The sequence below is a fragment of the Sebastes fasciatus genome, chromosome 8, assembly GCF_043250625.1.
Source record: "Sebastes fasciatus isolate fSebFas1 chromosome 8, fSebFas1.pri, whole genome shotgun sequence".
NCBI lineage: Eukaryota > Metazoa > Chordata > Actinopteri > Perciformes > Sebastidae > Sebastes > Sebastes fasciatus.
The window spans coordinates 26,642,934-26,655,643 of NC_133802.1; the positions used below are offsets into that span (position 1 = coordinate 26,642,934).

Below are 12,710 nucleotides of genomic sequence, written 5' to 3' on the forward strand. Positions count from 1 at the left end.
TGGGAACCTCAACTCTGATCTGAATATCTGAATATCTTACTTACAGCTAGGGATGTCACAATACCAGAAATTAAGTAGTCAATACCAATACCAGTGAAATTCCATGATTCTCGATACCAATTCGATACCACGGTAAAAAACAAAAGTATAACAATAAATCCCATGTACTTCAACATACACTCCTTTATTACCGTTTGCATACTGTTTTTTGTTAGGAAGTTAAACAGGTCATAATTCTCTATCTATTATCTTTTTTACATTGCTGTGAAAACATCTCCTTCAATCATCCCAGGGACGACGTTAGTCTTGAGTCCTGACGGTACCTGCGATACTGTAGAAAAACGAGTACCGTCACGTTTTCAGAATTTTTTGGCTTCGACCATTACCAGCCGTAACAGCGTTTACTATTACCTCCGACTATTAGTGTGGCAAAACTTTACAAGTGTGTAGTTGAGATAAAATGAAGGCCGAGTGCGAAGATGGGTGTGGTCCGAGCAAGGGAGCCGGAGGTGATCGTGTCTAGTAGGTAACCTGCAAATTGCAAAATCTGATCTGAGATCTGCAAAAACTTGCAAAAACTCTCACGAGACTCGCTGCCCAACGACCTATCCTAACCTTAACTATTCCAGATCAATGCCTAACCTTAACCATCTCGCAAGAGTTTCCCCAGCTTGTGGGTTCCCTTCTAGACACTACTGCCGGAAGTAGGGTGTTAGGAAGTGGAGAAGAGGCCATTGGCTCCCTCACTTTACGCCACTGGCCCGATTTTGCTTCGCGGCTGGTGTGTTCCCATCGCAAGATGGTCTCTAGTTTTAAACTGCGTCTGAAAACCCACAAGGCATTTTTTTTATCATTTAATTTTAACTTGCTAATACAAGTAATGTGTGTATGTAGGTATGGATGCCCAGATTACTTTTCTTATTGTTGCTTTTTTATCTTTGTTTGTTTACTTTTCTCTCATTTTTGTTCTTGCTACCTGATCACATTTTTTTTTTACAATTCACTTAGTTTGTTGTTTGTGTGACCTCTTTATAGCTCGGAGTAATCTTGTGTGACCTCTTTAAAGCTTGGAGTAATCTGGTGTTGATAAGTGTTATATATTATAAAGAAAGAAAGTAGGGGAAAGGGAAAGAGTAGGTGAGAGAGTAAGTGCAAAAGGAAAAGGAGTGAAAGAGAGAAAGTGACAGACTGAGCAACTGAGAGTGAGAGAAATGGGACTAAAGATGAAAGCTGATTTGTCTCTCTCATTTCCACTTTAACTAGGGGTTCCCGGAGCTGTGAATAGGCATGCGTGCCTGCATTTGAGTGTGTGCAGGGTGGCCACAATGATCTGGGATCTTTTCTCCCTCCGCCTCCCAGAGAGAGAGAAAGAGAAGGAGAGAGAGGGAGAGAGAGAGAGAAAGAGAGAGAGAGTGCAGTCACATGTAGAGAGGAGCCGGGACGAGAGACAGAACAGAAGAGAGCTGTCAAGCTGCGAGGAGGCAGCAGAGAGACGACTTAGTTTTTTCTTGGAATACATTTTCCCTCCATCTCTGAAGCCCACACACTCACTCAAAAAACATAAACACACAAACACACAGATGGTAAAGTCTGTATGTGAGTGCTACTGTTGGAAGCGGTGAATTATCTTCAGGATCTGGACTTATTCAAGACTGTTTGGATTCAGAATCTTTGTGACTTGGACTTTTTTTAACAGTGCAACACTTTGGACTAAGAGTGTGTAGCCCCCTGTGAGATTTTGACTGACACTGTGGTGGCACTTGTTACTCTAGTTGCCTCAATTTGTAAGATTAGACTCGCACTTGGACTCAGTGTGTGTGTGAGGAGGAGGATGTGTTGGCCGGTGACAGCGGTCCTGCTTGCCCACCTCGGGGTTTCCTTAACGGGGGCATGGAGAGCATCTCAACCAAGACTGCAGTTCACACACTCCGGTAAGAGGCTTTTTGTTTTTTGTGCTTTCTTCGCTCTTACTGTCTAATACATCTGTCCCGCTCTTATCCTCCAAACACACACACTTCTTTCTTTCCTATTCTATTACTGCCCACACACTGTTACGCGATATGTGGAGCACCAAATTATACCTTTGCCTTTCTGTACCTCTACCCGTTTTGTTTCCTTTCCATACTGTCTCACTTCCTCCATCTCTGTAATCACCTGTATTGAATTCATCTTCCCCCAGTAGTCAAGTAAGCCTCGTCTTTAGCCTACGCCCACCTCACTTTCTCCTCTCAACATGCTCAGAAGTGGCTAAATTTAAGTGCTCATTTTGCCTCTCCAACACACTTGTAATGTTATAAATAGAGTTTACTAAATTGCATATTTTTTTATTTATTTATTAATTTATTTGACAGGGACAATACATGTAGGCATTGTTAGATTTAAATAAAGTGCTACCGATGCAGTATATGTAGGACTTCTAGCCGTAGTCAATTTGCAGACATTGTCCCTGGTTAGGCTTTTAAGAAGTAAAATCACATAATACATCATACATTACAATCAATTTACATATGTATGTTCCCTATCAGTGATCAATGATTGCAGGTTTGGTTTAGTTTCAGCCCATGTTTCACCTTTTTATGAAACGTTTTTAGATCAGGTTGTGTTATTATTTCCGTTGGTAGGGCATTCCAAAAATGTATTCCTATTACTGAAAAAGATGACTGACCAAAAGTAGCTTAGCGCTGTGCCACTCTGCAGTTACCATTTGTTCAGCATTCATCATTATTTTCATAGTTTTGTCCATCATTTCTCTCAGCTATGATAACATTGTACTCACCAAAGTAATCGCTGAGATCTGGAGACACGGTGAGATCATTACAATAAAGTCAGACTGGGTAAGACTCAGACAGATAGGTTGTAAACAAGGGCTGCACAATTAATCAAATATTAATTGCAATCACAATTTTGGCTTCCCACAGTTAAATGAACATGATTGACTGCGATAATGACGTTTAAACTGTTCCGCTCATAGAAAACTCTGCTGCCTATCAAATAAAGCGCTTCCTAATCTAACAGCCAGCCACCAGGGGGCGATCAAGATGTTTTGGCTTCACTTTTGGGGAGTCGTCATGTCATCTTATTTTAATGCTAAGATTTGTTAATTAGCAGGAATGTAGCAGAACATGAAAGTGAAAGCAGTGCTCTGTTGATTTCATTTTGGGTAAAAAGTTTTGGTACAATTTTATTTTGCTTCCAGGAGATGTACTGTGAATAAGGATCAGTCTTATTTTGATGCAAAGATTTGTACAAAGATTAGTAGGAATGTAGCTCAATATTGATCAAAATAATAGTGAAAATCATTTTGGCCATGATCGTGCAGCCCTATTGTAAACAAGTCAAGGCTGTAGCCAGATTATCTAACCCCTTAATCTGCAAAACTGAACTGAAATGTTGCTATTATTCTCTTAATACACTGGAAAACTGTGTGTGAACACAATTACAGAAAGTAGAGTAGGTCAAATTTGAACAGTAGGTCAGTTTGTTATCTGTAGTGGATGTTTACAAAGGACCTTTTGGAACAGTTTTATAAATTTCTCTTCCAAAATTAGGCTAAACTGGGGGGGGGGTTTAAAACCTGTCTGATCGCCTGACTTTTCATGTTCGTTGCCCCGTTATTTAGCGATGTAGACCTATTCCCAGATCTCGTACAATGTGACTTTTACTAATAGGAATGATGGACAAAACTAGGAAAATAAAAACTAGAGTCATCCTTTAAGACTTGGGCTGTCAACGTTAACGCGTTAATAAGGCGTTAAAGCAAAATCATTTTAACGCCGCTAATTTCTCTAATGCATTAACGCAATCAATCTTTCGGAGGTTGTAGCTTCGTCAGTTTTAAAACTAGAGTGAAGATACCGATATCATACTAAACTAGAAAACCTTGTCGCGAAGGAGGTTAAATAACGCTCCAAAGTTAGGCTATATTTTGGCAAAGAAAAACTGTCATGGCCATTTTCAAAGTGGTCCCTTGACCTCTGACATCCAGATATGTGAATGAAATGGGTTCTATGGGTACCCACGAGTCTCCTCTTTACAGACATGCCCACTTCATGATAATCACATGCAGTTTGGGGCAAGTCATAGTCAAGTCAGCACACTGACAGCTTTTGTTGCCTGTTGGGCTTGAGTTTGCCATGTTATGATTTGAGCATATTGTTATGCTAAATGCCGTACCTGTGAGGGTTTCTGGACAATATTTGTCATTGTTTTGTGTTGTTAATTGATTTCCTATAATAAATATATACATACATTTGCATAAAGCAAACATATTTGCCCACTTCCATGCTGATAAGAGTATTCAATATTTGACAAATCTCCCTTTAAGGTACATTTTGAACAGATAAAAATGTTCAATTAATTGCGATTAATCATGGACACTTATGCGATTAATCGCAATTAAATATTTTAATCGATTGACAGCCCTATTTAAGACCTTTACTTAAAGTGTATTTGAAATATCAATTAGGGCTACACTGTTATCAATAATGATAGCAACAAGAAATCAGATAGGCCATTTTTTGGCCTTTAGATTTCCTGTAGAAATCAAATCTTATGCCAACATCTTTTAAACAATTTACCAATTAGGCTTCACACCCAAAGACATCATCCCTGTCATTCTTGACAGGACAAAAACATCCCTCAGGATTTGAAATCAAGTGTCCATGTCTGTTTGTTTCAGTTATGGCCAACAAAGAAATCATTATCTGATGGCAGAAGTCCCAGAACCAGATCACCACCAAATTAATTACTTCTTGGCCCCAGGCCCATGTGTCCACCACATACTGAAATCCATGCAGAGAGGTTGCTGGGAAAAACCTGCAGACAAACACAACAGACCCTCCTTAAAACAGGAAAGGAAAGCCATAATTCATTTTAGCTAAAATGTGAAATTTCAGCTGTGTTTTCACTCTGGTGGAGAACTGAATTGTGCATTGGTATTCAGATGTATTTCACCCTCTTTTTCTCAGTGTCTTTTTTCTTCATGCACTTGTTAGTGGCCACTGTGTAGCACGTTGCATAAACACATGGTGTTGAATCAACATGCCAGTGTTGAACAGTCTCTCCCGTCAGTAGGTTTATGCATGGTTGAATTGGAGTAGACGGGTCCTCTGAGAGGGTGCTGCTGCACAATCCTCTAATAGCTGTTGGCGTTTGTTTTAACCTTGTGGAAGCAGCAGTGGGGTGGGGTTTGCCTCAATGGAGAATACAAGAAAGATTTGACGGACACTGTGGTTATAGTTGTAGCATCAGTCTGCTCAGGATAGGATTTAACACATTGACCCATGTTGGGTGTTTTGTTGTTTGGGTATATAATAAACATGACGGTCAAAAGTAATGAGAAAGCAAAGATCTGCATCTTCTAATTAAAACAGGATTTGAGGTTTGATCTTTTGCCCTCTCAGCCATATTTACAGTGAATCACCTTTAAATTAAAAGCTTCTTTGTGGTATCCAGGGCCTTTAGTTACGTTGATGTTTACCAGAGACACCGTAAAGTAAGAAACCAACTGATTACACGGTCTTGCATAAGCCAAAACACAAAGGGTCTGTGAAGTGATAAGGCTGAAGTCGACCAACCGTGACCTAGAAAGTAAAGAGAGATGGAAGAGGGAAACCTTGTTGGATTCTCCCAGGTGGGAATTTAGCTCTAATGAAATCTGAATTTGAAAATGTGATGAGCTGCTTAAGTAGCTGCATGTGTGTCTTCTTGAGCGTACATACATACGAACTATGTGCCTGTATGTCCTTGAGTATGTATAATGTGCTTGAATGAGTGTATGGAGTGTATGAAAATGTGCATGTGTTGATGCATTGTGAGCGGTTTTATTTAAGTCACTTTGAAGATATGACCATATGTGTGTGTTTAGATAGAGCTGTTTCAGTTCCAGGATCTCTGCCCACCTCAGTCTTTGTTGCGTATTCTGCTCATGACTTTGAACAACAGAGGTTTGTGTTTGTTTGACTGTGTGTGTTTTTATAGCTGCAGTATGTTCATCTTTGGAAAGCGAACAAAAAATGTGTGTAGGGATTGTGATGTCCACCATTATGTGTGTGTTTGTGTGTGTATGTGTGTGTGTGTGCTCTCTCTCTCTGTGGGAGCTCCATGCTGTGGTCATTTCCCTTCCCATCACCATGGAGGTTTTTCTCAGACAGAGGGAGGAGGGTTTTTCGTCGGGGAATCGCTGTAATTAGAAAACGATTTCAGCTCCACTTAAACACTTGGACGACTGAGGTTGTTTGGCAGATCAGAGACACTGCACATTTGGATTTTCCTTCATATTTTGAACTCATAGCTGACAAAGCATGTAATAGACCCACCAGTCTAGCAGAGGATAGCGTGTCAGTGTCACATTTTGCCTCGTCGAGGCGTGAATATTACACAAGTGTTTGATGGTGCAGTACCAGCAGGGGGCAACAACATCACTCACTTAGGTTTAGGAAAACCGGCATGGTTGGCCATAAAATAAGTACATCAACTAAGTTAAATGCGTACAAACGTAACATCACTATTGAAAACGTGTCTTAATACACTATAATATACAACATAAGACAAATGATGTGAAACATAGAATATAAAGAAAAACAAAATGTGAAACTGCAGAGAAACTTCTGTTTTTTATTTATTTAGCAAACGAGGTGTTAATCTGACACAAAACTGTAATAGTGCTGTTTCACTCTCACGCCAGCAAACTGTAAAACAGTTCAGCCGTTTTGTAATGTACACTATTATTAGAAAACCTAAATAAAAAAACAAACTAACTACACATTTTAATTTCCTCTGCTGGCTGAGAAACCGCTCCAACCACTGTGCTTTTGAAACATTTTCAAAACCACACTGGAGAAACTCTGAAATCCATCAAGCTGAAAATTAAGCTTTTTTTGACACAGAAAGGTTTCACCTGCCAGCAGCAGTAAACTATTTTATCCAGCCTACCAGTTGAAACGTTAGACCGAAGCTGTGGCCCAAGTCTGAGCAACTTTCTCACTTTAATTGGACTTTTAAGTATGTACTGCATTTACTCTGGACAAAAATACAAAACTATATGTACCGCATACTCACTCAGTAAGATGCCAATGAACAGACTATATTCACTCTGTATTTGTTATTGATTGTGCTAATTTGCCAGAAAGCAATGCACAACAGAAATGAAGGAGCTGCTCAAAGCTGGAAAAGGAATAGTGGTGTCTTCAAAGTTGCCAGTAAAATATTGATAGCAGAGGATGGTTTCGATCCATCGACCTCTGGGTTATGGGCCCAGCACGCTTCCGCTGCGCCACTCTGCTGTCAAATCACCCCAGATGGGACTTGAACCCACAATCCCTGGCTTAGGAGGCCAGTGCCTTATCCATTAGGCCACTGGGGCTTCTGTATCAGTGTTGCATGGCAAACAAATAGCTGAAAATGTGGGGAGCGAGAGACAAAAGCAGTGATGTAGTGAAACAACAATGCTAGAGTGCTCAGCAGTCTTTGACTGTTTTCCTGACATCTGCAGTCTGTACTGACATCATGCAACGATTTGTCTGAAACTTTTGTCCATTTGATGAGCCCAATTGTCCTCTTTACACCCCATTAGTACACATTGGAAGCAGTTGAAGACTTGGGGCTCTACATTACCAGACACAGACTGGTTTTGATCCATCCAGTTCTCCTGTAAGCATTTGAAATCTCAAAGTCTCAAAGCTGCCCGTAAAACACTGGTAGCAGAGAATGGTTTTGATAATAGTTGTGACCTTTGTCAAGATGGCAGCTGGTTGCTTTGTGATTTTGGATCATTAACTCTCAGAGTGTTTACAAATGTGGGTTTAATCCATGTCATTCTGTCAGTCAGAAAGCAGTGGAAGAGACCGCCCAGAAAAACACTTCTAGCAGAGGATGGTGTCATTCACCCCAGATGGGACTTGAACCCACAATCCCTGGCTTAGGAGGCCAGTGCCTTATCCATTAGGCCACTGGGGCTTCAGTGACAGTATTAGAGAGACAAGCTAGACAATGCACAGAGGGACATAAACAGCAGGGAGCAAATATGACAAAGCAAAGCATTGAAAACATGAACAGGAACATGAGACAAAAGCAGTGATGTAGTGAAGCAACAAATGCTATAGTCCTCGGCAGTCTTTGTCTGCAGCACAGACTGTTTTCCTGACATCGGCAGTCTGTACTGACATTATGCAATGATTTATCTGAAACTAACTTTTGTCCATTTGGCGAGCCCAATTGCCCTCTTTACACCCCATTAGTACACATTAGAAGAGCAGTTGAACACTTGGGGCCCTATATTACCAGACACAGACTGGTTTTGATCCATCAATCTCAGGAGTTCTCCTTTAAGTAATTGAAATGTTAAAGTCACTCAGCTGCCAGTAAAACACTGTTAGCGGTGAATGCTTTCGTTTGTTTAAGACTTTTATCAGGATGGCACCACAGCTGGTCGCATCAGAGTGTTGCTTTGTTTATGACAGTGTTGCTGCTGATGATCTAAACAGGTTCAGTGTTACAAATGAAGATCCTCAAGTCACATGTAAGAACAATTTCTCTGTGTCCTCTGTACTACAAGGACCCCTTTGTTTCCAACGAGGTTAACGTTGTCAGTAAAGTGGAGGTTGAAGTCTTTTGACTTTCCTTAAAGCATTGATAGCAGAGGATGGTTTCGATCCATCGACCTCTGGGTTATGGGCCCAGCACGCTTCCGCTGCGCCACTCTGCTGTCAAATCACCCCAGATGGGACTCGAACCCACAATCCCTGGCTTAGGAGGCCAGTGCCTTATCCATTAGGCCACTGGGGCTTTACATGTAGACTAGTCCTATTGACCATCAGTGATTTTGACTACGAAGCAACAATATGGGAGAACAAACATTGGCTTTAGTCAACAATGGCTCCTGAGGTCACCGTGGCAGTGGCAGAGGTGGAACAACAATAAAGGGATCAAGTAACAGTGGACATATTCACATATGTGGTCGGTGTGCACGGTCCAAAGATACAGTCTGTGTGGACCGTTGCGATGCTGACATGGATTATATAATTTCAGGTTTATGGGAATTGTAAGTTCTGGTGTTTTTGGAGCTTGACCTGTACAGGGGACTAAGACTTTCATATCTCAGTCTGCCAACTTAATGGAAGTACAACACTAAATCACTGGAGTACTCTTTAAGTGATCACTGGAGTACTCTTTAAGTGATTGAAATGTCTTTACGGCCAAACAGCTGCCAGTAAAACACAGATAGCAGAGGATGGTTTTGATCCATTGACCTCTGGGCGCTTCTGCTGCACCACTCTGCTGTCAAATCACCCCAGATGGGACTTGAACCCACAATCCCTGGCTTAGAAGGCCAGTGCCTTATCCATTAGGCCACTGGGGCTTCATAGTATGAACACACAGTGAGTTCCAATTTAAAGCAACAATATGGGAGGCACAAACATTGGCTTTCAAACACAACAATGTCCCCTGATGCTACTGTGGCAGTAACAGAGACAACAACAAAAGAAACAGAAAGAGGAGGGGGAGACTGTAAAGCTGCAAAACATATAGAAGTTGAAATCTCTAAAGTACTTTAAACTTGGGCTGGGAGATTAATCAAATTTTATTTTCAATTACGATTTTGGCTTCCAACGATTATGAAAACAAGATAATCAAGATAAAACGATTATTGGGCCACATTCACTTTGTATTCGTTATTGATTGTGCTAATTTGCCAGAATGCAATGAACAACAGAAATGGAGGAGCTGCTCACAGATGGAAAACGAATGGTGGTATCTTCAAAGTTGCCAGTAAAGCATTGATAGCAGAGGATGGTTTTGATCCATCGACCTCTGGGTTATGGGCCCAGCACGCTTCCATTGCGCCACTCTGCTGTCAATCACCCCAGATGGGACTTGAACCCACAATCCCTGGCTTAGGAGGCCAGTGCCTTATCCATTAGGCCACTGGGGCTTCAATGACATTATTAGAGAGACAACCTACACAATGCACAGAGGGACATAAACAGCAGGGAGAGAACATGACAAAACAAAGCATTGAAAACATGAACAGGAACATGAGACAAAAGCAGTGATGTAGTGAAGCAACAATGCTAGAGTGCTCAGCAGTCTTTGACTGTTTTCCTGACATCTGCAGTCTGTACTGACATTAAGCAATGATTTGTCGGAAGCCCAATTGTCCTCTTTACACCCCATTAGCACACATTAGAGGGGCGGTTGAACACTTGGGGCCCTATATTACCAGACACTGACTGGTTTTGATCCATCAACCTCAGGAGTTCTCCTTTAACTATTTGAAATGTTAAAGTCACTCAGCTGCCAGTAAAACACTGGCAGCTGAGAGAATGGTTTTGATTGTAGTCGTGACCTTTACGACTTTTATCAAGATGGCACCACAGCTGGTCGCATCAGAGTGTTGCTTTGTTTATGTCAGTGTTACAAATGAAGATCTTACCAGCAGGGTTAACATTGTCAGTGAAGTGGAAGTTGAAGTCTTTAGACTTTCCTTAGAGCATTGATAGCAGAGGATGGTTTCAATCCATCAACCTCTGGGTCATGGGCACGCTTCCGCTGCGCCACTCTGCTGTCAAATCACCCCAGATGGGACTCGAACCCACAATCCCTGGCTTAGGAGGCCAGTGCCTTATCCATTAGGCCACTGGGGCTTCTGTTCAATGCTAGAGAGACAACCTACAAGACGGAAAGAGGGACATAAACAATATTTTATTGTATACTAAGAGTAAAAACAGTGATTAGACAGTTGTAGATAGTACATTCTATGCAATTTTACTATGGGGTTATATAGTGGAGATGCTACTGACATCAGAACCAGACATTCAGAGAGAGAGAGAGAGAGGTCCTTTCACTGTCTGAGAGATTTGCTCTGATTGGTGAAGTGTAATCAGACCGACTGACCAGACAGCTTCATGTGTCTGAAAAAAAAGCAGCTTTAAATACTTAAATACATGCCTGATTACCTCCTAAACCCCCATCTCTCTCTTAATGACTAAATTATCCCAGTTATTCACTCAAACTTCATGTCGCCCACATGCAGGGCTAATACACACACACAGAAACGACTTGAGTGTAATGAGTCCATTACCCCAGCCATTCAATGGACGGTAGTGTGATTTTCTTGATGATAGATGGCAGTTAGAGATACCTTGTCTGTACCACGCACTGCATGCACGAAAGGAACATTTCCCTGCAAAGCATTAACTGAAACACATACAGAACTAAATCACATTGGACACATCATATTAAAGAACACACACAAGTACTGTATATCTGAACAAACACAATCACACTGAAGCAAGAACATTCAAGAGGCACACACATGCACAGAAAAGGGGCATTTACTGTTTACCGTTTTCCACACACATAAACATGCAAAAGCACATTTATGGGAAGGTCTTATGGGGCATTTACACCAAACACGATATTATAATATTGTAGCTGTCTGTAGTCATCCAGAACTCTACGATAGCACATCATATTTGTACAGAGACCGTACAAAACTCTGTGTATAAATGTATGTGTATAAACCATACTCTGTCTATGGTATAAACAATAACGTCTAAAAAAGGTAAAAATAAAATTAAAATAAAAAGTCTGAAAAATGTCCAAAAAAAAGTCTGAAAAAATAGTTTGAAAAAAAAGTTTGAAAAATGTTGGAGAACAAAAGTCTGAAAAAAATGTCCTTTAAAAAAAAGTCTGAAAAAGGTAATAAAAAAAAAAGCTTGAAAAACTGTCCCAAAAAAAATGTCTGAAAAAAAGTCTGAGTAAAAAAGTTTGAAAAATGTTGGAAAACAAAAGTATAAACAATTTAAAAAAAAAAAAAAAAAAATTCTGAAAAAGGTCCCAAAAAAAAGTCTGAAAAATGTCTGAAAAAAAGTCTGAAAAATATTGGAGAACAAAAGTCTGAAAAAAATGTCCGTAAAAAAAAGTCTGAAAAAAAAGTTTTAAAAATGTTGGAAAACAAAAGTCTAATCAATGTCTAAAAAAGGTAAAAAAAAAAAAAAATTATATTTAAATAAATTATATGTATTTATGCTAAAATGACGTTATGTTGAGTGTTGATGGAGCAGCTACAATGTTATTATAGCCTCACAGCGATCGATCCAAACTCCATTCAGAAAACAAGCATTTCAAAAGTTGTTTGCTTGTCGTCTTGCAGACAGACCTGACAAAGCCTGAAATCAGACTTTATTACAACTCTGCATTATTATGTACTTATTTCGGCATCCTTTAGATCCGTTTATTGTAGGGCTGTCAATCGACTCAAATATTCAATCAGGATTAATCGCATGACTGTCTATAGTTACTTGCACATTTTTTATCCGTTCAAAATGTACCTTAAAGGGAGATTTGTCAAGTATTTAATACTCTTATCAACATGGGAGTGGGCAAATATGCTACTTTATGCAAATGTATGTATCTATTTATTATTGGAAATCAATTAACAACACAAAACAATGACAAATATTGCTATTGTTTGTTGTTGTTATTTAGCCTCCAGTATGACATGCTTGGTACCAATTGATTCCTTAGGATTTCTAGTTTCATATGATGTCAGTGTCTTCACTCTAGCTTTAAAACTGAGGCCGCTACAACTTAAGATCGCAAGTTGCGTTAATGCATTAAAGAAATTAGCGGCGTTAAAACAAATTTGCATTAACGCGTTATCATATCGCGCTAACTTTGACAGTGCTAGTTTATTGCAATTAAATCAC

The 12,710-nt window shown here is 40.1% G+C and overlaps 1 protein-coding gene and 8 non-coding genes across 10 annotated transcripts in view; 1 reads left to right on the forward strand and 8 right to left on the reverse strand.

The window, feature by feature from the left end:
- The first annotated feature begins 1,324 nt into the window (after positions 1-1,324).
- Positions 1,325-12,710, forward strand: part of sema3h (sema domain, immunoglobulin domain (Ig), short basic domain, secreted, (semaphorin) 3H) — a 78,594-nt gene continuing 67,208 nt past the window's right edge. For both annotated transcript variants that reach the window (XM_074644687.1, XM_074644688.1), the window contains exon 1: positions 1,325-1,931. In XM_074644687.1, coding sequence (XP_074500788.1) covers positions 1,832-1,931 — 100 coding nt within the window. In that variant the 5' untranslated portion in view covers positions 1,325-1,831. The remainder of the gene's footprint in view (positions 1,932-12,710) is intronic.
- trnam-cau (transfer RNA methionine (anticodon CAU)) lies at positions 7,212-7,283 on the reverse strand. The gene has a single exon. It is a non-coding gene; the product is annotated as a tRNA-Met (tRNA).
- Positions 7,291-7,363, reverse strand: trnar-ccu (transfer RNA arginine (anticodon CCU)). Its single transcript has one exon. It is a non-coding gene; the product is annotated as a tRNA-Arg (tRNA).
- On the reverse strand, positions 7,884-7,956 carry trnar-ccu (transfer RNA arginine (anticodon CCU)). The gene has a single exon. It is a non-coding gene; the product is annotated as a tRNA-Arg (tRNA).
- On the reverse strand, positions 8,633-8,704 carry trnam-cau (transfer RNA methionine (anticodon CAU)). The gene has a single exon. It is a non-coding gene; the product is annotated as a tRNA-Met (tRNA).
- trnar-ccu (transfer RNA arginine (anticodon CCU)) lies at positions 8,712-8,784 on the reverse strand. The gene has a single exon. It is a non-coding gene; the product is annotated as a tRNA-Arg (tRNA).
- Positions 9,286-9,358, reverse strand: trnar-ucu (transfer RNA arginine (anticodon UCU)). The gene has a single exon. It is a non-coding gene; the product is annotated as a tRNA-Arg (tRNA).
- On the reverse strand, positions 9,859-9,931 carry trnar-ccu (transfer RNA arginine (anticodon CCU)). Its single transcript has one exon. It is a non-coding gene; the product is annotated as a tRNA-Arg (tRNA).
- trnar-ccu (transfer RNA arginine (anticodon CCU)) lies at positions 10,571-10,643 on the reverse strand. Its single transcript has one exon. It is a non-coding gene; the product is annotated as a tRNA-Arg (tRNA).